This window comes from Hemitrygon akajei, chromosome 17 (genome assembly GCF_048418815.1).
Source record: "Hemitrygon akajei chromosome 17, sHemAka1.3, whole genome shotgun sequence".
Lineage (NCBI taxonomy): Eukaryota > Metazoa > Chordata > Chondrichthyes > Myliobatiformes > Dasyatidae > Hemitrygon > Hemitrygon akajei.
Window position 1 is genome coordinate 48687290 of NC_133140.1, and position 26190 is coordinate 48713479.

General features: G+C 38.8%; 1 protein-coding gene across 3 annotated transcripts in view; it reads right to left on the reverse strand.

Annotated features, from left to right (window-relative positions):
• phkb (phosphorylase kinase, beta) overlaps positions 1-26190 on the reverse strand; it is a 264413-nt gene that overhangs the window by 18721 nt on the left and 219502 nt on the right. For 2 of the 3 annotated variants that reach the window (XM_073070073.1, XM_073070070.1), the window contains 2 exons: positions 18468-18525; positions 14515-14605 (listed from right to left, as the gene is read on the reverse strand). In XM_073070073.1, coding sequence (XP_072926174.1) covers positions 14515-14605; positions 18468-18525 — 149 coding nt within the window. Of the gene's footprint in view, positions 1-65; positions 157-14514; positions 14606-18467; positions 18526-26190 lie in introns of all 3 variants that reach the window. The other variant, XM_073070072.1, reaches the window with a different exon arrangement.

Sequence of the window (26190 nt, forward strand, 5' to 3'; positions counted from 1 at the left end):
CAGAAACAAATTGTAAATAATCAAATTACATTGCTGTTAAACAGTTGAGCAAGGTGTATACTTACTTGTTTACCCTGAACTAAAACCCTAGTAATTGATGGAGCAAGGCTGTCCACTTGTTTACCTAAAATACTTGCTGTGAAGCGTACATTAGACCTGGTAAACAAAAAAACATAATTCTACTAGATATTGGTTGCATAAAGTAATTTACAGGCAACTAACCCTAACGTTTTCAAATATATACTTCATGAGACAATTAAGACTCTCATACAGCATAAACTTTTAAAAAGCTGAACAAATGAACAAACCAATTAAATATTGTAAATGCTACTCCGCAAAGGGTAATCACAACCACATTTTCCAACACTGCATAACCAAATAGCTAAATACTTGTAATCAGAAAAGTGGTATCTATTAACCATTGCTCCCCCCCATGCAGTCAGACCATAAGACCTTACAACATAGGAGCAGAATTCAGCTATTCAGCCCATTGAGCTGGCTCTGCTATTTCATCGTGGCTGACTTATTATCCCTGCCTTCACCCTGAAACTTTGGACACTCTGACTAATCAAGAATACATCAAGCTCCACTTTAAATATACCAGATGATTTGGTCTCCACAGCGACTGTGGCAATGAATTCCACAGATTCACTACACTCTGTCTAAATGAATTTCTCCCCAACTCTGTTCTAAATGAATATCCTTCTACTCTGAGTCTGGGCCTTCTGGTCCTAGACTTCCCACTATAGGAAACATCTCCACATCTATAGTGGAAACATCTCCACTCTAGGCCTTTCAATATTCTATAGATTTCAATGAGATCCTCCCCCCCCCCGCCCCCAAATTCTTCTAAACTTCATTGAGTACAGACCTAGAGCCATCAAACACTCCTCATATGGTAACCCTCTCATTCCCAGGATGATTCTCATGAACTTCCTCTGGATGCTCTCCAATATTAGCACACCTTTTCTTAGATAAGGAGCCCAAAACTGCTCTGACCAATGTCTTATAAAGCCTCAGCATTACATCCTTGTTTTGTATTCTTGTCCTTTCTGACCAATGTCTGTGGCTCTTATGATAATTTCTGTCACCTAAGTTTCCTAACTTTGGTCCTATGCATTTCAATTTTTACTATGCTTCACCAAATCCCCCGACATCTCAAGTTTTGATCAAGACAGCCTTTGCTTCTTCTTCGAAGGGAGGCCAATCTAATCTCTATCCATTACCACCACTCTCTATTCTGTCAAGGCAACTTATTCCTGGATGCTTAACTGTTTCTTTTCCACAGGTGGGGTTCTGAACTGTGCTCAGCATTTTCTGTTTTTGTTTCAGATTTCTTGAATTTGCGTTTTTTTAAATGTTTCCTACCAACAGTCTCCTCTGCTTGGCTGACCACTGTCATTTTGAATAACATCATCTTACACTCATCTACCAAAAAAGGAATCACATAGGGGTGAGCTGTGCCTGCTTTTCAGTGGTATATATCTAGAAGCCTCTTTATTCTGTGCTTACCCAGACATCCCCTCCTTCATCTCCTCCGATAACTGTGTCAATGCATTTGCATTCTCTTTATCAGATTTGAAGAAAGTGATCAACTTGTACCATCTCGCACCTTTGGATGGTTAATTTTTGATCATTTCCTTCTTCTTTTGATCACAGCAAGTGAACCACTGAAGTATTACTTTCCTTTCCATGTATGGTCAGGACAGCACTCCATGTATCTTCACCTTTCCCATCATCACACAGCTATACACATGTATCAGGAGGAACCAACTTACACTCAATTTAGGATAATGTTCTGGAAGCTTGCAATTCTATTTCCTCTAGGATGAATAGGGACAATAATACAACCTCTCCTTCCCTGATTTCTGCAAAGTTTAATAAAGTGCAAAAGCCTTATCTTTCAATCCACCTTCACATGAGTGAGTTGAGAAAAATGCATTAAACTGCCTATCCCACTTAACATTTCACTATCATTCATTTTCATAAACACGAGAAAGTCTGCAGGTGCTGGAAATCCAAAGCAACACACGCAAAATGCTAGAAGAACCCAAGTGGCAGATGGAATACAGTGTCGGGAAGTGTATGGTTATGCACTATGGTAGAAGAGGTAAAAGGTAGACTATTTTGTAAGTGAGAAAATTCAAACATCTGAGGTGCCAAGGGATTTGGGAGTCCCTGTGCAGGATTCCCTTAAGGTTAATTTGCAGACAGGGAATAGAGGAAGTGGAGAGAGGGGGATTTTGTTTACTGAAAGGAGAAATTGGTTCCCCTATCACCTTCCAGCTAGCCTCCTCACCCCCCTCCCCACTTTTTATTCTGGTGTTTTTTACCTTCCTTCTCAGTCTCAGCTTGAAATGTCGACTATCTACGCATTTCCACAGATGCTGCCTGACCTGCTGAGTTTCTCCAGCATTGTGCATGTGTTGTATTCATCTTCAGTGTGTTTTCTTGCTGGTAACGTTCATCTTTTGTCCCTTTTCTCAGTTAGTATCCCACCTTCTACTCTATGGTGCTTTTCCCATTTTTTGTTTGCTTTCTTCCCCACCTCCCTTCTACCTGTCACTGGATCTATTTGTATACCAACTTTTCTCAATTATAATGATGGATTAACTTAAGAATGTTTCCTTCTTCATATGCTGTCCTGCCTTTACTTAGGTTTCTGGTATCTGTAGAATCATGCTTTTTTGAATAAATCATTTACTGCATACATAATATACAAAAACTATTTTTTTTAATGAATCTCTTTCAATTTATATCAAAATTGGACAAAAAGACTAGAGATTATTCTAAGGGATCTTCTGGTTTAATGAAGACATCCTTTCAGTAGGATATTTAACTTTGAACTTCTTATCAGGGTACAAAATATCAGAAAAGACACCAACAGCAGCAGTGAAACATACCAAAATACTGCCTTTGATTATTAGTGAAGGTCAGCAAAGACAAGTGTAAAACTGCAATAGAGTCAGAATAGCAACGGAGTTACATGAATCCAGAATACAGAACATAGAACAGTACAGTACAAGGGATCCATGGACACACTGACCAATACAAACCTACGCCATGATGAACCTGAAGTGAAATATAAAACGTTCAAGGAATTCAGCAGGTCAGGCACTATCATTGGGGTTGGGGTGGGTGGGGTGGGAAATGAGGGAGAAGGCATTGTCCTGATGCAGACAATTTGACCCCCCCACCCCCCAGCGGCACAGATGCTTCTCAGCTTGCTGAGTTTCTCCAGCAGTTTATTTGCTCCAGAATACAAGATCAATATTGTTCATTTGTTAAGAATAATAACTGTATCCAAGTAACAGCTTATTAAAAGTGAAAGCAGTGTAAACTTGCAGTAAAGGACATCAACTGTACAACCTAAAGGCATTGACAAAGAACATGGAAGGTAAGAGCAGCGCTTTGGCTAAAATATGAAAAGCTGCATTGACATTATTACAATTATGCAGTTCTGGTTGTTACATTAAAAGGAGGAGGTAATTATGCTGGACAGGGTGCAGAGGAGGATACTACCTGGATTAGAGCATTTTAATTGGAAGGAGATACCAGATGGGCTGTGTTTGATTCTCCTGGAGTGGAGGGTGCAGAGGAGTGACATGAGGGGACTAGAAAGGATAGAGAGTTAGGGTACATTGCAAAAATTCTTTTCTCAAGCTGGAGATGTCAAAGATAAGAAGGCATAGTTTTAAGGCGAGAGGTAGAAGGTTTCCAGGGAATCTAATAAGAACATTTTTTGCACTCAGAGGGTAGTAGGGATCTGAAATGCACTCTCTGAAGAGATGGTGAAGGCACACATCACATGACATTTAAGAAGCTTTTAGACAATTACTTGAATTGCCAAGACATAAAGACTGAATCAGGTAAATGGGATTACTGTAGGCAGGTACAAAAGAATGGTATACACATATTGGGCCAAAGAGCCTACTTCTGAGGTGTAGAACTCAAAGACTGCATGTTTTGGTTTCAATCATGACTAATATTTTTACTTCCCATTACGGGTATCTGACACACTCTTTTGTTTTAAGATTCACTGAGCGAAAACTAAACTCTCTGTTATTTATGAAAAACATACAGCAATTCTGACAAAAGATGCTTAACCAAATGTGACCATCTAAAAGTTGCTGTTCAAGTAGTGCTACACTGACACCAGCCTCGTGAGAGTTGCACCTCACTGTAAATCTTGCTACTGATGTGCATTAAAATTCATGAAGTTTTTTAATAGTCTGATGTAATGTCCTACAAACTGTGCCAGGAGTGCGTTCAGATAAATTCATTTAATGTTGACTTTATCTATGCACTATTATATGGTTATAGCAGGAAACAAGGACAGCCTTTAGAAGAAAGAAGGAAAATTAAAGTGTTACATGCAAAGTCAACACAAATTAAGGTGAAACTTCAACTAGCATACACTAAAGCTAAAAGTGAAGAGACTTGTAAGGAAGGATAAGAGAGCGTACATGAAGATCTTGCAGTGGAGGCTGAAGCAGTAGCCAGTCAAGGTAATCAGGAAACATAGACCAGATTTCAAAATTGGTATGTGGAAAGTTCCAGGCCAGATCCAGTGGTCTCATGAGAGATAACAATGGTCTGCTTTTGACAGCTGAGAAAGAGCAAGAAGCACAATGGTCAGGAAGCTACTGAACAGACCACCATCAGCTGATACAAGAACCTGACATACAAGAAGTAGAAGACCATGACATCAACACAGATCCACACAAGAAAGAAGAGATTGTTGCTGCAATTAAATAATTAAAGAACAGCAAAGATCCAAGACATGACAATTTTTTACGCTGAGCTGTTTAAAGCTGAACCAAAAGTCGTAGCAGCCATTCTGCAACCACTATTTACTATAATCTGGGAAGGGGGACAAGTAAACCATGAATTGGACCAAGGGAGTTATTGCTAGGATCTCCAAGGAAGGAGTGTTAAGTGATTGTAACAACTGGCGTGGCATTGCACTTTTGTTAGTGGCCAGCAAGATTCTCGCCAAAGTCACTGCCCGACGGATTACAGATGCTGTCGATATGTGCCTGAGGAAGAACAGAGGCTGTGTTGACCAGATCTTCACGCTGTACAACATCAAACAACAGTGCACAGCGTGGCAGAGACAACTGTATGTGAATGTTGTGGATTTTGAAAAGGCTTTTGATAGCATCCACAGGGGAGCCTCTGGCAAATTCTCAGATCGTAGAGGATCCCTTCCAAACTTGTCCAGCTTATCCAGAGTTTCTATGCTAATTTCACCCGCACAGTTGGGGACTGTAATTTGACCTTTGAAGTCAAGACAGGAGACAGGCAAGGCTGTGCGATGTCAGCAAAGCTGATGATTGACTAGGTTATGAGGCAAACAACAAAAGATAATTAGAGAGGCATGAAGTGAACCCTATTCTCTACATTAGAAGACCTTGACTTTGTGGATAATCTTGCATTACTATCACATTCACACTAGCACAAACAAGAGAAAACTCAGCGCCTGAGTACCTCTGCTGGACAGATTAGACTCAGAGTCAGCCGGAGAAATACTGAGACCATGACTCTCAATGTAGTGTCTCCTTTTCCCGTCAAGGCATATGGCATTGACTTACACAGCACTGGTAGATGTGCCTACACGGGCAGCATCATTTGGCAAGATGGTGGGACTAAGAATGACATCCAGTGCAGACTCAGCAAAGCTAGCAACGTCTTCAGATCAATGAGCAACATATGGGGATCAACCAAGTATAGTGTCCACAACAAGGTGAAGCTGTACCAGAGCTGTGTCTTGTCTTCACTGAGTATGCCACACATTCAAGACCATCAGAGGATGGAAGTGAGTGTAATTGCTATTACTAAGGAGAAGAGACTTGGGAAGCTGAAAGATCTGAAGGTAGATAAATCACTGGACCAGATGAACTACACCCCAGGGTTTTGAAAGAGGTGGCTGAAGAGATTGTAGAGGTATTAGTAATGATCTTTCAAGGACCTAGAATGATTCTAGGGAACTGCAAAATTGTCAATGTCACTCCACACTTTAAGAAGGGAGAAAGGCAAAAAACAGGAAATTACAGGCCAGTTAGCCTGACTTTAGTGGTTGGGAAGATGCTGGTGTCTATTATAAAGGATGAGGTTCCAGGGTACTTGGAGGCAATAGGCCAAAGTTAACATGGTTTCCTTAAGGGGAAATGTTGCTTGACAAATCTGTTGGAATTTTTTGAGGTATTAAGAGGCAGGATAGACAAAAGAGAGTCGGTGGGTGTTGTTTACATGGACCTTCAGAAGACCTTTGAGAAGGTGCTGCACATAAGGCTGCTTAGCAAGATAAAAGCCAATGTAATACAGGAAAGATATGAGCATAGATAGAAGATTGGCTGACTGGTAGGAGTGGGAATAAAGAGTGCCTTTTCTGGTTGGCTGTCGGAAACCAGTGGCACTCTGTAGGGGTTGGTTTTGGGACTACTTCCTTTCATGTTATATGTTGATAATCTGGATGATGGGATTGATGGCTTTGTGGCAAAGTTTGTGGACGATAGGTGAAGGGACAGGTAGTGTTGCGGAAGCAGGGAATTTGAAGAGGGTCTTGGACAGATTGGGGAATGGGCAAAGAAGTGGTGAATGGAATATAGTGTAAGTAAATATTTGGTCATGCACTTTGGTAGAAGAAGTAAAAGTGCAAACTATTTTCTAATTGGGGAGAAAATTTAGAAATCAGAGGTGCAAAGGTACTTGGGAGTTCTCATGCAGAATTCCCTAAAGGTTAATTTGCTGTTTGAGTCAGTGGTAAGGAAATTAAATGCAATGTTAGCATTCATTTCGAGAGGACTAGAATATAAAAGTGAAAATATAGTGCAGATATAAGGCATTCATAAGACAGCACTTGGAGTATTGTGGGCAGTTTTGGGCCCTGTCTATGTACGGATGTGCTGGCATAGGAGAGCAACCCCGGGGATGAAAGGGTTAATGTACAAGGATTGTTTGATGACTCTGGGCCTGTACTTGCTGCTGTTTAGAAGAATGAGGAGGGATCTCACTGAAGGCTATTGAATATTGAAAGGCTGAGTTAGAAATGATGTGGACAGTATGCTTCCTATAGTGGGGTGTCTAGGACCAGAGGGCACAGCCTCAGAATGGAAAGAAATCCCCCTAGATAGATAGATAGATAGATAGATAGATAGATAGATAGATAGATACTTTATTCATCCCCATGGGGAAATTCAACTTTTTTTCCAATGTCCCATACACTTGTTGTAGCAAAACTAATTACATACAATACTTAACTCAGTAAAAAATATGATATGCATCTAAATCACTATCTCAAAAAGCATTAATAATAGCTTTTAAAAAGTTCTTAAGTCCTGGCGGTAGAATTGTAAAGCCTAATGGCATTGGGGAGTATTGACCTCTTCATCCTGTCTGAGGAGCATTGTATCGATAGTAACCTGTCGCTGAAACTGCTTCTCTGTCTCTGGATGGTGCTATGTAGAGGATGTTCAAAGTTATCCATAATTGACCGTAGCCTACTCAGCGCCCTTCGCTCAGCTACCAATGTTAAACTCTCCAGTACTTTGCCCACGACAGAGCCCGCCTTCCTTACCAGCTTATTAAGACGTGAGGCATCCCTCTTCTTAATGCTTCCTCCCCAACACGCCACCACAAAGAAGAGGGCGCTCTCCACAACTGACCTATAGAACATCTTCAGCATCTCACAGAGATGAGGTGGAATTTCTTTGGCCAAAGGGTGGTGAATCTGTGGAATTCATTGCCACAGACGGCTGTGGAGTCCGAGTCATTGGGTGTACTTAAAATGGAAGTTGATACATTCTTGATTAATAAGAATACCAAAGATTATGGAGAGAAGCAGGAGAATGGGGTTTAGGGGGAATAATAAATCAGCCATGATGGAATAGTGAGCAGACTCAATGGGTCAAGTGGCTTAATTCTGCTAATCTGTCTTAAGGTCAATGGTCTAATTTACTTTAGCATTGACAGTATCTTACACCACCATTTGAAATGTTCTTTAAATTCAATTTTCAGATTTTCAATGAATACTTCTTCTCAGGAACAACCAGAGAAGCAGAATCAGAATTGGATTTATTATTACTGACATATGATGTGAAATTTTTTGCTTTCTGACAGCAACACATTGAAAAGCCATAAAAATTACTATAAATTACTATAAAGCTCATGCACCCTTCAGAAATCTGATGGTAGAAGAGAGAAAGCTGATCTTAAATCTTTGAATGTGAGCCTTAAGGCTCCTGTACCTTGTTCCCGATGATAGTAACAACATGAGGACCTATCTTAGTGACTGCTGTCACCTTAAGACACCATTTCTATGTACACGATAGTGGGGGGGAGGGGGGGGGGGGTTGTGCCTGTGATGGAACCGGCTGATTCTATAGCTCTTTGTGATCCTATGTATCAGAGCCCAATGCAACCAGATAGAATGCTCTCCATTTGAAAGAATCTTTGATTACCAAATCTCAAATTCCTAACAGAGCCATCAATTGTGCCATTTTCCTGATTACATCAATATGTAGAGCCCAGGATAGATCCTCTGAGGTATTGAAACCCAGGAACTTGAAGCTGCTCATCCTTCCACCACTGACTTGTCAACTGAGGACTGCTGTGTCTTCTCCAGACTTCCCTTCCTAAGGTCCGCAATCAGCCCTTGGTCTTGTTGATGCTCAGTGTGAGATTGTTGTTGCAAAAGCACTCAATCAGCTGATCTATCTTGCTCTTGTAAATCTCCTCATCATTATTTGAGATTATATCAACATCAATGGGGTCCTCAGTAAACTAATAGATGGTGTTTGAGCTGTGCTCAACCACTCAGTCATGAGTATAGAGTAGAACAGTGGGCTACCACACCTCCACAGGTTACACCTGTGTTGCGTATTGGCGAGGAGATATTATGACCGATTTGCACTGACTGTGGTCTCTAATTGAGGATCCAATTGCAGAGGTAAGAGGGAGGTACAAAGGCCCAGGTCTTGAAGCTTGTTTACTGGCACTGAACGAACGATGGTATTGAATGCCAAGCTGTAATCAATAAACTGTAGCCTGTCCAAAATGGTTACACACTTTACAGTACAGACCACCACTGCCTGTAAGGAGTTTGTACGTTCTCTCTGTCACAGGATGCTCCGATTTCCTCCCAGAGTCCAAAGACATAGTGGTTGATAGGTTAATTGGCCATTGTGAATTGCCCTGTGATCAGGCTAGGATAAAATTGGGGGACTGCTGGGTGGTGTGGCTTGAAGGGCCTATTAAGCGCTAATTTCAATAAATAAAAGAAATAAATATAATGTTGACTATTCATTTTCCTCCATAGATACTGCTTGACCTGCTGAGTTCCTCTAGCATTTTGTGTGCATTGATCCAGATTTCCATCAGGTGCTGTCTCTCTTGTGTCAGCCTGACATATATTTTGCTGCTGACTAGTGCTCCAAAGCAGAGTGGAGAACCAGTGAGATTGTATCTGCTGTAGATCTGTTGTGTTGGTAGGCAAATTGCAGCAGGTTCAGTCAGGGAATTATTTCTAGCCATAACCAACTTCTTGAAGCAGTTAATCTGATTCAGATCTTAAAGTACTGCAATTGACAGTATTCTACATGAGCCCTAAGCTACCTGTTGTCAGAGATGCTAGGTTTTCAGAACAAAACAATTTTTGCCCCAAGATCTTTAACTATTAACTTATAAGTTAGAAGCACAGGTAGAATATTCGGGATCTCAAATCTGCTTCACCTTGTCTGACCCAAATGAAGCCTGAATTCAACATTCCATATATATATACATGGAAATACCTCTGTATTTATCAACTATCAACCTCTACCTTAAAAACTTTCAAAGACACTGCTTCACAGTCCTTTGAGGATGAGGATTTGAAGATTACAACTCTAGAATAAATTATTTCATCTCATCTATCCAAAAATAGGTAACCTCTAATCTTTGAACAGTGACCCCTAAGACTTTCCCATAAGAAGATGATCTGATCAAAGCCCTTAAGATATCTCATATCAAGCCACTTATCCCGCTTTGAATCTCTGCAGATAAAAACCTAGCCTATCCTCATAAGACCGCAATTTAATTCCAGGTTTTAATCGAATAAACCTCCACCAAACTGCTTACAAGTGCACATGGAAAATAATACCCACCGTACTCCAGATGTGGTCTCACCAGTGCCCTATGAAACTGATGGATATCCTTGTTACTTTTGCATTGAACTCTCCCTGCAATAACTGATAAAATGTATTAACTTTCCAATACATTTGGATTACCTTTAACCTTAGCCAGCCAATTTCTCTTTCCATGTTTATGTTAGTCATTACAAAAGGAATTTTTAGTTCCTGCAATCCTTAATGAGGCCTCTTACAGGCATTCTAGAAATCTAAATGTAGTGATAGACCTTCACCCATAGCACATAGTAGTTCTTCACAGAATGCTAACAAATTGGTCAAATAAGATTTCCCTTTGACCTTGACTCATTACTTTTTTTAAATTAAGTGTCCCACTATGTTATATTTATTAAGTGCCTCTAACATATGAGAGATGTCATGCGCTGGATGTTTCTGGTGAGGACATAATATTAAGAGATTTGCATTCAATGGGTATGAGGGCAGTCAACAATTAAGACACAAATTTTATTCAAAATTATGTTAGATTTACAAAATTCTCATGCAAGTTTTCACCAAAAATTAGTTACATTATTGTAAACAAACTACCTCCTATAAGCCAGCATAACTGAACTGTTTTGCAGGCAATTTGAAAATAAAATCAGTTGACATCAAAAATGTTGCTGGATGCATGAAGTCATTAAACTGTTGAAATTTTATTCATAGACTTGAAAATTGTTTCATCAGAGAAATAAATAACATTTTAATTTAAAAATCTAATTTTGAGTTACCCGATTTCAAATAACAATGAAAAAATACAGAATTATTTACCAATTAACATTAAAATCACTATTTTCAGTAGACTTTTTTAAAATAATTTTTTATTCAATTTTCAAATTTAATTAGACTTTAAAAGATGGTCATTAATGGTCTTGCAGGAGAAGAAAAATCCTCTCAAGAGGTTACAAACAGATGGCAATTAGCAGAACCTCAATATCAATTTGATCTGTTTTTATGGCCAGAGACCATTTCTATTACAAAAAAAACCATATTGGAATCTTGATTTGCAGACAATTTGATATGTGCGTAACATTTGCTTGCTCTTTTACCGTTTGGATAATTTTGAGAAATGATATTGGATTACTAAAGTACTCTAATGAAACTCTGCTCCAATATGTCAAGATGCATGAGAAGCTTGGTGGCATATATATTTTCCACAAATTACAACTTTTACTTCACTGCCCAGGAGCCCAGCTGCAGAATTGGGAACAGCATGCTTGCTTCATGTGCAAACTCAACATACTAGGGACTGTTTTTTTTTCATCTAACCACCACATGAATAAACCCAACTTACTACAAACTTTACTTCACCAACTTGAACGAGAAATATCAGCAAAACTGGTGCAGCTATTTTGGGAACAACAAGCAAAAAAAAGATTTTTGTATTTGACAACTGCTGCTCTTTAAGGGTTAAAAGGAAATCAAGCATTACCAGCTTTCAGCTTGGCAAATCAGTTCCATAAATCCCCTCTAGAAGTTAAAATTAGCTCATGACCCACATTTCACAGCACAGAATATGTTACAATACATAAACTGCTTAACAACTACTGCCAACAAGCTCAGCTCCTCCTTTTCATTATCACACGGTATTACTGTGGAATGTGCACCTCAGTGTATATGCATTATAAATGTTCCCACATTTATTTTCAAACATCTAGCAACATCCACACTTCCTTGATCATTCATGTCTCCACCCTCTTATTCATTCTAATTATGCAGAATTTATATTATGAAGCTTCAGTTATGATTGCCCTTTTAAAGTAGGATAGCAAATAGTAGCACCTATGATACTTGAAACAGTAAAGCATGATCCATACGTGTACTCTGTAGGGAGCGGTTTTCACGATGCACATTTGATACTCTGGTACAAGACACTATAGCATGAAGTTTAAAGAATGAAAATCACACATAAAAAAAAATCAAGAAAAGTAAAAGAGTTAAAAATGGTGAAGTACTCTGTGTATAACTAAGTGAAAAGAAATCTAAAATCACTGAATAACAGAAGAGGCCATTTGGCCCTGAGTTCATGCTAGCTACTGATAAGCAACTTCCTTAGCTCCATTTTTTGCTTATTCCCTAGGGGACTGTAAATTATTCTTTCTCAAGTGTCTGATGACTTGCCTTTGGAAGGTACTTACTGAATGTTATGAACTCCTATGAACAGTGAACTTATTTATTTATTGAGATACAATGTGGAATAGGCCCTTTCAGTCCTTCGGGCCACGTTGCCTAGTGTTGCACCGATTTAATCCTTGCCTAATCATGGGACGGTTTACAATGACCAATTAACCTACCAGTTGGCATTCTTTGGAATGTGGGAGAGTAAAACCCATGGTCATGGGGAAGAAGTGCCAACTCCTTACAGGCAGCTTCTAGATCATAAAAATTTCTTTTTGCCTTCTGTTTCTTACAATATTTGCTAGTGGAAACAGCTGCCCTCTATTTACCATATCTAAACCAAACACGATCTGTCAAATTACCCCTCCTTGTTCCAAGGAGCACAATCTGAGTTTCTCTAGACCAAATGTACAGCTGAAAACATCCTAGTAGATCTTTCTGCACTCTTTTCAGGATCTCTGCATTGTTCCTAATCGTGGCCTTAACAGTGTTCTATATCACTTCACCATAATGTCTTTTTTTCTGCACTCTATGATACATATACAGTACTTGATTATCATTTGCTAAACATGCCTTTCCACTCATTATAGTTTACAGTATGCACGTATAAACTTAGATCAATCTGTTCCTTCTCACCCTTAGGACTGTACATTTAAACTACATTACTCCTCTCTGTTCTTCTTGTCAGAGTGCATCAATTCACGCTCGTTGCATTAAATTTCACTTGTCATTTGTCTGCCATTCAGCTAACCTACCCAAGTTTTCTGCCAGTCTATTACTACTTCCCTTACTATTTGTCAAATGTTTAGCTTTGTATCAGTTCTAAATTTGGACATTTTACTTGTATACTTACATTTAAGTCAGATAGCTCAACAAAATGTATAAAAAGGCAAATAGGATGCTTTCCTTCATTAGCCAAGTCACAGAATGTAAGAGCAGGAAGGTCACGCTAGAACTGTATTTAACACAGATCAAGTCAACAGATAAAGTACAGCCTGAAGTTCTAGTCACAGGAAAGATGCAATTGCACAGGAACATATACAAAATTTATGAAGATCATTCCAGGCCTGGGAAATTTTAATACTGAGTAATGATTGATCAGGTTATGACTGCTTACTTTGAAAAGAGGAGATTTACAAAAACTTTAACTGAGGCATATAAAATTATGATGGCCTAGATGGCAATATGGAAATGAAAAACAGACTGGGTGTCTGGTTTTGGAACACCTCATTTAATCTACAAAGGTGATCCTGAGCTTCTGACCTCCATCATTTCAATTGTCCATCATACACGGATTCTTCCCTCTCTTTCCTTGCCTTTCAACTTTGTTTCAAGGCAAGAATCAGTCTACTGACCCAACACACGTTCAGTAACTTCAGACACCTGCAGAAGACCAGAATTTGTCCTCTTAACATATTTTTTTGTTTTCTACCAACTTCCCTTTGTTGTTTAATCTCTCCTATCTTCAACCTTGTCTAATTTCTCTCCACACAACCCCCAATTTTTCCCTGCCACTTAAAATATATTGTATCTATCCTGGTCTGAGAAAAAAAACACTGACATGAAGTGTCATTTGTATTTTCATCTCCAGAGATACTGCCTAACCACTTATTATTTACATAGTTTTAAATTCAAATTTTCAGCATCACAATACTTTAGCACAAATATATTTCTACTTGACATCATCATGGAGATAAAACTAAATCTCAACATCAGCTATTGTTTTTCTGACATAATACTCACAGAAAATTAAATTCCAAAGTTTTTAAATAATCTGCTGGATGAAATAACTGAAAAAGAGCTTTGATCAAACATGCTGACCTATACAGTACATCATGAGACAATGTGACAATGCAAGAGATGTCATGATATGAAGGCAATGAAGCATTCGCAAAAGATGATGCACACTCACAGCTCACATTTTTGCAAGGCATTTATACATGAGAACCACAACTGGATGTATACTCATTAAAACTAATAAATATTATTAAATGGGAAGATTTTTTTCCCAATGAAAGCAAGCTATCCATACAGTCAAAATAAATCAATGCATGCTCAAAATCTAGCACAAAACTAGTGAGAAGCTGTTAATAATTAGAGTATACATTTCCTGTAGTGGTTGTTAGAAAAGCACTAAAGCCAAATTATGCAGTGCAAGACATCCATTAAACAAATTTGGGTGATACTGTTACAGTCTGACAAAGGCACCAAATCTTACATATGCTGTCCTAATTACCTGCTTCCCATGTACCAGCAGTGAGGTAATATTTGGGGCTATAGAGGCAGCAACCAGTTCTAAAAATGCAGCACTGTAACGTACAGCCAACCTAAATATATTGCATAATCATTATATAAGGACATGGGTATTACAGAAAATATTATCAGATCTGCAAACATGTTACTATGTAAAGATTAGATTTATAAATTTCTGACTAGTTCAGTTTAACAGCCCTATCATTTTGTCATATACAGAAATAAAGTTGTATTTGCAGAGGACAACACATCACGAAGTACTGCTAACACATTTGAGATTACAATTAAAGATTAAAACGTCTATTTGCATCAGTGTGGAGGGACCCCTCAATCTCATCAAAGTTGATCCAGCAGCGGTTAATATCCCGAACAATACATTGAATTTTAATTAACACAGAAAGATCTTTGAGTTCCTTGTTAATAAAATCATGACTTTAGTGTAAACTGTTAAAGCAGGTAGCCAGTTCATTAATCATTATTTAAATACAAGAAGTATTCAGTATAACAACTTAAATACAATATAAATAGCAAAAGTTAGCTGAAATGTAAACATTTTAACAAGCAACAGTAATTCACTGTAAGGAAAGCAGTAGGAAATAAATAATTGAGAAATAGTAATGACATAAATTAAAACCATTCCAATAATGAGTAAAAGGATATGCCACAGGAAGGAGATGATGAATACCTGAAATTAAAACTTGTGATAATTATCAGAGAGTTAATGGAGATGAAAACTGGCAAATATCAAAACAATGTTAAAAGAAAATAATAAATTACTTTCTGTTTTATATATCCTCACAATTTTAAGGTGATTAATACTGAAAAATAAAAGATTATAAGTGAAAGAAGAAAGGAAACAGGGATAAATCACATGTCAGTGATAGGGAAGATACTGGAGAGGATTCTCAGGAATAGAATATTGGGCGTTTGGAAAAGCATAGCCCAATTAGGGTCAGTCGGCAAAGTTTTGTGAGGGGCAGGTCAAACTTGATTGAGTTTTTCAAGAAGGTGATGAAGGTGATAGATGAGACTGTTGTCTACATGGATTTTGGTAAAATATTCAACATAGTCCTTCATGGTATACTCATCCAGAAGATTAAGATGAATGGGATCTACAGTGAGACAGCCACTTCAAGTTGATGGGTTTTATTCTGTGATTAGTAGTGATCCGCAGTGATCCATAATGGGATCTCTGCTGTTTGGGATAGATGCAACTAACTTGGGTGAAAATGTGGATTGATGGATTTGTAAGTTGCAGATGACACAAAGATTGGTGGTGTTGTGGACTGTTTGGAAGGGTGCCAAAGGATGCAGAGGGATATAAATCAGTTTCAGACATGGGTGGAAAAATAGCAGATGGAGATTAATCTGGGCAACTATGAGTTTTTCACTTTGGGAAATCAAAAGTAAAGAGAAATTACACCATCAATACTTAACAGTTTTTAAGTACAGAAGGGTTTTGGGATCCAAATCCTGAAAAAGGCCATACAATTTGATAGGACGATAAGTTCGAGAGACAGGAAGTATGATAGAGGCATTTAGGAGGCCCTTAGATTAGTGTGTGAACATGCAGAAAATAGCAGGATATGGAGCATGATGGCATTAGTTCAATTAGTTTGTGGGCCAACGGCCTTATTCCTGTGTCTCCCTATAGATGCTGCCTGGCCTGCTGTGTTTCACCAGCATTTTGTGTGTGTTGTTGTTTGAATTTCCAGCATCTGCAGATTTCCTCGTGTTTGCTCTATTACCACATGCCTTTTTAGTACTCCTTGTCAAATGTCTCCAGTACATCAATTCTACGGACTCAGTTAACTTTATTTATACAAGATAAATTGTGGCTTGGGTCCAAAAGTAATTAGAAGCTAACTTTTAAAAACCACCTACCTCAGACGGTGAGTGCTTAGAATTTTCCAAAGCTATCTGTAAATGGAAATTGCAGCAAAGGACTGGAAGTTTAGGATTGTAGGATTGTTATACTTCTGTTAAAGATACTGGAAAGGCACAGATGGAAATTATAATTTGACCTCATTTCTGGGAAGGGAGGCAGCTCTTGGTATCATACAATCCCAAAATGATATGCACAGACTGAAGCCATACAGTCCATTAAGCCACTGTCTGCTCTTTGAAACAGTTACCTACATATTCCCGATCTCATACTCCTTGCATACAACTAACCAAACCTTACTCCTTTCATCCATTTATCTAATATTTCTTAGAAGTTACTAAGTCACACTTTGATGTTGAAAATTACAGCAAGATAAATGGTTTGCTTTTATTTATGTGTGGATATTGCATAAATAGAGCAGACAAACAGTTAAACGGAGTGATTTAAAGTTGTTATGTACAACTCTACTATTTCATGATCATCTTGTAGTCTGTTTCACCACTGGAAAATCATTGATTAACATGAGGTCGTATTGGTAGAGTAAATTCAAACTGCATTGGCTCTTAAAGTTCAGATTTGTCCAATACAATCAAGGTAACATTTCAATATGACAATTCTACAAAGTACCTCTGCACTGAAAGCACACTACTTCAAGCAGGGAAGCATTACCTGTGGCTTTTTTTGTTGTAAGTTTGAAGAAGTACTACATTTAATATTAATCCATTGTTATTTTTCCATTATGTCTTTTTTACATAATGGAAAATGTAATTTCAATCCAATATCTCTCTTTCTCTATTTCTCTTTTACTACTGGATTTGACATTGAGAGCATCTATTCAAATGTGGAGTTATTTGTCAATGTTTGTGCTAATAACTGCAATTCAAGCCCTGTTCACTCAGTTCCTCGATGACTACTTTACCTTACTATGCAATTTCAAAGCCTTTGTCACCACATACTATGATTATGCAGTCAGTGGAAAGTCAATGACAGATACCCTTTTTTTAAACTCTGCTGAAGCAAATCCAGGCTTCTGAGTGGAACAACATCCCTATATATCATAACAATGTACTGCATTAAAAGAAGGTCATCTCACCTACAGTGCTTTCACTTGTTATCTTAAATTTGTGACCTCTTTCTGGCCATTTTGTCACTGCCAGCAATCATAGGTTTCTGATTCTATCAAAATCCTTCAATCGAATTGATTATGACAATAAAAATCCCGTTAACAATTGGCAGGCTAAGGAGAAGAGAGTCAATTTCTCGTCTTGTGAGATAACTGAAGTTTATGATAGAATCCCCCTTTCTATTCTCTCTCAAGTCTCAACATTCTTCTAAAGGTTCAGTGCCTTGAAATAAGCACCAAATTTCATATGGAAAATAAGTGGTTCTTGCATTAAGTCCTGGATAGGTTTCCCATGCAACCCAATTCAATAAAAAATAAATGTGAAGGGAACAAAGGCATTTAGCAGCATAGGTTCACAAAAGTTGGCTAGGTCAAATGTGATTTAATAAAAGTTAAATTCATAGACTTTACACAGGTATAAAGAAGCAAATATGTGTAAGATTTATTAGACTACACTTAAGATATTCCGTAGGCCACCATAGGGTGGGCCTAGCAATTTATAAGATTGTGAGAATGAACAAAAGGTTTTATTTCTATAAAATCAGTAACTGGAGTGATGGTGGGGTGGAGAGTTGATGAACAGGTGCAGAATTATTACTAGTAAAATAAAGGGGAAGTGGTAGAAAAAAATCTATTTGCACACTATTGTTTTGCTAAAGATGGAACTGTGATGGAAATAAAACATAATTGATAAGTTAGATGGATAAGAATTTGACAAGACAAACTGCAAAAGAACATTCATAAAATAAATGGGAGTTGTATAGTGCAGTTGTCAAATCTAAACAATTTTTGGCAGCATGGTTTAATGCATACAGATCTGTGGTGGAGCGCATGATTCCAGTAATACTGTAAGATTTTTATTTTAATCATCTCATATGGAAAACATAGACATTTAACATTATGTATAAACACATAGTGCCATACAGACCAGTGTTTCCTGCTGCCTGAGCGTTGATAAATCTTTTCCAAACGATCAATAACAGTCCCTGCAAATGAATCACTGGACATTAGAAAAAATAGAAATATTAAATAAACTATCAAAATCTACAATAATCTATCACCAATTACATTGTTCATGGAACTGACCTGGGATTAAATGACTAGTACATGGAATAGCATGGCATTCAGGATAGCCTTGCAAGTGCCACTATGGAATTGTTGTGCTAGTTAAAAATTAGACAGATCTTTAAATCCCATGCCTGTGGTACTGCTGGCCTTACACCAGGGGACTCCTCATGTCAACATAACAGCTTAAGCTTTTGCAGAATAGCAGTGCAATCAAAACAAATGGGAGGAACTAGTTGTCGGGAATTTCAATGGTTTAATTGTTTTTAACTGAGTCGGTTTAAATGTAAAAATATTCACTCTAATTTTTGTTGGAAACATGCCACAAATATTACTTAATATTTATGATATTCATCTTGAGTTTACACTGGTGAGTATGAAATTCCACAAATCCCCCCCCCCTGCCCCCCACACACACCCTTTTCTGAACAGAAAGTATCCCCAAAGAAGCAATAAACCTGCAAAATCTTAATCTTAAATTTCTGGGGAGGTTATCATCAACTTTGCTTTCCTTTCCTTTCCTTCTTTCCCATATATTCGGAAACAGAATCAGGTTTAATATCACCAGCAAATATCATGAAATTTGTTAACGGCAGCAGTATAATGCAATACATGATAACAAAGAAAAAATAAATAAGTAAATCAATTACAGTGAGTGTGTGTGTGTGTATATATATAGATTAAATAGTTAAATTACAAATAGTGCAAAAACAGCAATAATAAAAAGGTGAGGTAGTGTTTATGGGTTCAATGCCCATTTAGGAATCAGATGGCAGAGGTGAAGAAGCTGCTCCTGAATTGTTGAGTGTGCACCTTCAGGCTTCTGTACCTCCTTCCTAAAGGTAACAATGAGAAGGCGGCATGTCCTGGGTGATGGGGTCCTTAAAATCGACGCTGCCTTTCTGAGGCATCACTCCTTGAAAACAGAGCTGACTACTTTTACAACTTTCTGTAGCATCTTTCGATCCTGTGCAGCAGACCCCCCCCACCCCAGAATGCTCTCCACAGTACAAGCAGAAGTGTCTTATGTGACAAATCAAATCTCCTCAAACTCCTAATGAAATATAGCGACTGTCTTGCCTTCTTTATAGCTGCATCGAAATGTTGGGTCCAGGTTAGATCCACAGAGATTGTGGCATCCAGCAACTTGAAATGGCTCATGCTCTCCACGTTCATGTTACCTGGTCTTACCCTTCCTAGAGTCCACAATCAGCTCTTTAGTCTTGCTGATATTGAGTGCAACGTTATTGCTGTGATACCACCCAACTAGATGGTATATCTCGCTCCTGTAGGTCCCCTTGTCTCTGTCCAAGATTCTACCAACAATGGTAGATGGAATTTGAACCAAATGTAGCCACTCAGTCCCCTCCCCTCATTATTTTTCATTCAATTAGTTTCTAGTTTGTCCTTCTTCCTTCTTTGTTATTTCTCCATTTCTTTCTCTATCTTTAATCACAGAACAAAGAACATAGAAAAGTATAGCAGAGAACTGGAACCTTAGCCCATCATATCTGCAGTGACCATTTTGCCATTCTAAGTGATCACACCAGCTTGTTATAGTCTGGGTCACTATTTTCTGTCTTTTAAAACGCCTCTTAAACATTGCAATTATAATCAGCTTCTACCACGTCGCCTGGATGTGCACTCCAAGCACCTACTACTTTCTGTTAAAAAAAACCTTGCCTTGCAAAGCTTGTCTGAACCTTCCCCCTTTCACCTTAAGCTTACGGTATTTGATATATCAACCCTAGGAAAAAAGATTCTATTTATACCTCTCTTAATCTTATATACATCGTTTAGTTTTATCCTGCAAAGCTGCCGAGAAAACAATCCAAGTTTGTTCAGTTTCTCTTTATAAAACAGTCACCACCCTGGCGAATCTCTAAAAACCTCCATCTTTACCGAACTCAATATTCCAAATCAAAAACAGTTAAGAATAAAAGACCATTGTTTATGATGCCCATGAGGATGAGCTGCAAAAGCAAAAAAAAACATTTTCAGTTCCCAACTCAAAAGTGAAATCTAATGAGAAGGAAGGGCAGTGTAACTGATGCCATTTACAGGGATGGGCCTGTTCAGTATTTTCTGGCCCAAGACTTCATCAGTATCAGAAACATATTGTGGTCATGTAAAACAAGAGAACCATACCAGCATTGCTTGTAAGTAACAAGCAATGAGAAATTTAGACTGACAGACCAATACCATTAAGTCCTAAATGACAAAATAATTTTATTTAATAATGGTAATAATCTATCTTCAGGTAAAAGAAATTTCCTCTCTACATAAAATTCAATTAATTTAAACTAATTTACATGGGATCTTGCTTAGAGGATCTAGTGCAGTATTGACAATGACAAAGTGATTTTCTCTCCCAGTGCTCCTTTGTATTTTAACAAACTCATGGAGATAGAAATGGAGGTTTTCAGTGGTGATAAGGATCTAATGACATAATATAAACTCTTGTTGAGCTACAAGCTGATGTAAATATACCCTTAATTATGTATAAATACGAACTTTGCTATGTTGCCTGAGACTACGTTACATTAAAATAAATAATTTTTTTTGGAACCTGTGCATCACTGGCAAAGCCAGCACTTACTGCCCTTCTCAAACTGCTTTAGAGAATGTGTTCGTGAGTTATCTTCTTATATAGCTGAAGGCCCTTTAAGTGAAGGCATCCCCACTATGCTATTGAATGGGGAAATTTCACAACTTAGACCCAGCAAGCATAAAAGAAGTGCCAACAACACACACAAAATGCTGGGGGAACACAGCAGGCCAGGCAGCATCTATAAGGAGAAGCGCTGTCGACGTTTCGGGCCAAGACCCTTCGTCAGGACTAACCAAAAGGAAAGATAGTAAGAGATTTGAAAGTAGTGGGGGGAGGGGGAAATGCGAAATGATAGGAGAAGACCGGAGGGGGTGGGATGAAGCTAAGAGCTGGAAAGGTGATTGGCGGAAGTGATACAGAGCTGGAGAAGGGAAAGGATCATGGGACGGGAGGACTCAGGAGAAAGAAAGTGGGGGGGAAGCACCAGAGGGAGATGGAGAACAGGCAAACAACTAAATATGTCAGGGATTGGGTAAGAAGGGGAGGAGGGGCATTAACAGAAGTTAGAGAAGTCAATGTTCATGTCATCAGGTTGGAGGCTACCCAGCAGGTATATAAGGTGTTGTTCTTCCCATCTGTTTCTAATTCAGGATGGCTTGCAGCTTGGAGGAACATGTACGATAGGTGTTCGTGATTACCTTGTCCTCTTGAGGGTAAAGTCTGTAGGTTTAGGAATTGCTGTCAGTATAGAGTAACCACGTAATTGCAATTCTTTTTTCTCCCCAAAATAGTATGCACTGCAGCCACTGTGCAATGCTGAAAGATGGAATGAATGACTGCAAGATGGCACTCGTGAAACACAGCAATGCATTGTGGGCAGCTTACAAAACATTGAAATATACTTCTTCTGAACTATTCTCATTGCAATCTGCAGGCTGTAATTTCCCTTTAAGTAACACATTTTTAAACTGTCTTAGCAAACTAGTGATTTCACAATCCTCTGAAGGACTTGATGGACTTAACTCTCAAGAATGTAGGTATGACACATTTAAGCAGACAAAGGTATATCACCATGACCGAAAGGGAGGGAAGTGGAGAGGATTCCAAGCTAGACTAAAACACCAGTGTATGAAACTTCCTTTACCCAGTATCTTGCTAGCAAAGGTACAGTCGCTGGAAAGTAAGATTGAAGACCTACAGGCAAGATTGCTGTATAGGAAAGAAATAAGTGATTGCTGCATTCCCTGTTTCATGGAAACATGGCTCACACATGATGCATTCAGCGATCAGACCTGAGGGCTTCTTGATACCTAAAATGGAGTGGACTGCTGATTCAGAGAAGGCAAAAGGTGGGGATCTGTGTTTCTTAATAATCTCTTACAGGTTCTCAGATGCAACACTCTTTTTTTCATTTTTAAAATCTTTTTTATTAATTATTATTAAAGATCAGAAGCAATACTCTTGTTGCCCAGACCTGGAACATCTAATGATTAAGTACCAAGGGAGTCCTCCTCTAGAAACATAGAAAATAGGTGCAGGAGTAGGCCATTCAGCCCTTCGAGCCTGCACCGCCATTCAGTATGATCATGGTTGATCATCCAACTCAGAACCCTGTACCTGCTTTCTCTACATACCCCCTGAACACTTTAGCCACAAGGGCCATATTTAACTGATCCTGACCATAGTCTACATGGCGCCAATGGCCAAAATTAAGCAGGCACTTGAGCAACTGAGTGCTGCCATTAACGGACAATAAACAGCCTACCACAATGCCTTTCAAATCATTGCTGGGGACTTCAATCAATGTTTGAAGAACTCTCTGCCCAATTATCATCAATGTTTCACCTGTAGGATCAGGGGTCCCAACACACTCGACCACTATTAAAATGCCTACCATTTGATCCTTAGACCAATTTTGGGAAATCTGATCATTTGGCTGCCCTCCTCCTACCTGCCTAGAGGCAGAGACTAAACAGCAACTTTAGTCCTTACTTCCAGAGTTAACAACGATGAAGAGGTGATCACGGGAGTCAGAGGAGTGGCTACGGGATTGTTTTGAGTCAGTGGATTTGGCTGTGTTCAAGGACTCGAGGATCGGAATGAAGACACCACAGTTATCACAGACTTATATATAAAAAAAATGTTCTAGAAGCGTGTGTCCCCACAAAATCATGCAGAGTTTCCCCCAACTGGAAGTCCAACATTAACCATGAAATCTCCAATCTGCTGAAGGCTAGATCACTGGCTTTCAGGCCTGACGACAAGAGTTCCAGGTACAATCTCCAGAAAGCCACCTCACAAGTGAAACTGCAATTCTAGACCAAAATGAATCTCTGAAGGATGCTCGACAGCTTGTGCAGGGCTTGAATGCTATCACCTCCTGCTAAGTGAAACTAAGTGACATAGGTGACAACCAGGGTTTGCTTCCAGATGAGCGCAAAGCCTTGTATGCTTGCTCTAACCTTCAAAACATGGAGGCACCTTCACAACAACCCTGTGATTTCAGTCTCTGAGGCTGACATAAGACCATCATTCAGGAGGGTGAACACATGGAAATCATCCGGCCCAGACGAGGTACCTGAAATGAGTACTAAAGATCTGTGCTGATTAACGGGCTGGAGGGCTCACTGATAACTTTAACCTCTTGCTTCGGCAGACTGAGGTAGACACCTGCTTCAAGCAGTCTTCAATTATACCGGAGCCTAAGAATGAGGTAATCAGCATCAATGACTATTGTTCAGTAGCACTTGCACCCACTGTTCATCATGGGTAAAGGCCTCCCCATCATTGAGCACATCCACATGGAGTGCTGTCATCAAGGACCCCTATGTTATAGGTCATGCTCTCTTCTCACTGCTGCCATCAGAAATGAGATACAGGAGCCTCAGGGCCTACACCACTGGGTTCAGGAACAGTCATTACCCACAACCATCAGGCTGTTTAATCAGAGTGGACACCATTACTCAACTTCAATTACCCCATCACTAAGCTGTTCCCACAACTTATGGAGTCACTTTGAAAGACTCTGCATCTCATGTTCTCAATATTTATTGTTAATTAATTAACCGTTATTCCTGTATTTCTTTTTGTGCTTGCGGTTTGTTGTCTTTTGAACACTGGTCATTTGTCATATCTGGTATGGTCTTTCATTGATTTTATTGTGTTTCTTGTATTTACTGTGAATTACCACAAGAAAATGAATCTCAGGGCTGTATGTGGTGACATACATGTACTTTGATAATAAATTTACTTCGAGCTTTGTTTTGGGTGGCAAGGCTCTGTCAAATGTAGTCTTGATGTCTAGGGCATTACCTTCAGCTCACCTTTTTGTTCACGTCTGAAGCATGGTTGTGATTAGGACTACATCCAAACGGATCTGGCAAAACCGAGACTGGTTATTGGAAAATAAGTGGCATTTGATTGTGTTGTTCTCTGCTAATGATTGAGAAATTAAGTGGTAATCATCTTGACTGGATCTTCCAAACAGGCGCACCTGGGCATCTTTTCATAATGCTGGATCAATGTCAGTACCCACTTTTACCTTTAAAGCCATGCATTCGAAATAGGAGACGTATAAGAAAGAGGCCAGGCATATTTACGCCTCATGTTGGCTCTCTCTTTAATGGATGCAGTCAAAACCATTTAAGATTTGAGCAACCCAGTGAGTGATAGTACCACCTAGCTGCCTTTGGTGATGAGAAATTGAAATCCATCATGTGCCTTATTACTTTTGTTGCTTCTTACAAGTGTTGTCAACAGATTACCAATCATACTATGCATTTCTAAAGCATTTACAGGACTGGCATTAAATGCCTGTCCCTGAAAGCCCTCAAGAAGTGCTACATCTGGAACAGCTATATTCACGAATTTCCATCTAATTCCTGCCTCATGTCTTGTAAATGGTAAAGAGACTCTGTGGATCAGGGGATGAGTCACTGATTAAACAATTCCAGCTACAATACACAACTGTTGTTTAGTGGAAAGGTTTTGGAGTGTCAGGAGGAGCTTCAATTGCTGCTGGATATCCGACCTCTGACCAGCTAATGTAGACACAATGATTCATCCACTTGTAAATGTTACTTACTGCTTTTGTCGTCATCTGAATATTATTTTAAGCCTCACTGTATGCCAGCATTATGCATCACTTACTGAGGAGCTGACAATGAATTGAACACTGTGTAATCATCAGTAAACAACATAATTTTTAACATGATGATAGAAGATCATTATAAAATATACAAAGACAGTTGACCCTTGGGCAATATCTTTAAGATCACCTGCAATTAGATCCTGAAATTGGATGATTGGGTTTCAACAATCAGAAGCATCATATCTTACGTAAGATATGATGCCAGCTAATAGAAAGCAAACAGAAAATGCTGAAAATATCCAGCTGGGCAGAACTATAAGGAGAGCGTTCATATTGCTAACTGACGATCCTTCATTATAATTGCTAATTCTGTGAATACTGTTACTCACTCCTTAAGCTGTTCTATGTAGTCCATCCAACATTTTCTTTTTGATTTCTCATTGAGTTCAATTTCACCAGCGCGACCCGAAGCCACACTTGGTTAATTAGTGCTTTGAGGTCAAGCAAGTCACTCTCCCCTCATATTTAGAATTCAGTTCTTTAGTTCATGTTTGAAACGAGGTCTGGAGCTGAATGGTCCCGAGAAAATCACACTTAGTATCAGCGTGTAGGTTATAGGAGAGTAGAAACCTTGAAACTAATTCACTTATTGACAACACTTCCTACCATTCTTTTTGAAGATGGTGTCTAGTATTTATGCTTCCTTTTATAGATACAAAATACTGGGCAATATTCCCTTTTTTGGTGAATGTATTGGCTTTTTTTGTGAACAGCTTGGCTATTTCAGAACATAATTTCTTAATGACAACAAGGATGTTTTTTTGAGTCTGTAGCTTTTGTGTATCCAGTGCTTTCAGCCATTTGTTGATGTTAAGAGGAGCTTGAAACTTCAGTTAATCAGGAAACAGATAGAAAAGCATAAATTTATTGTTAATCCTGGAGGTC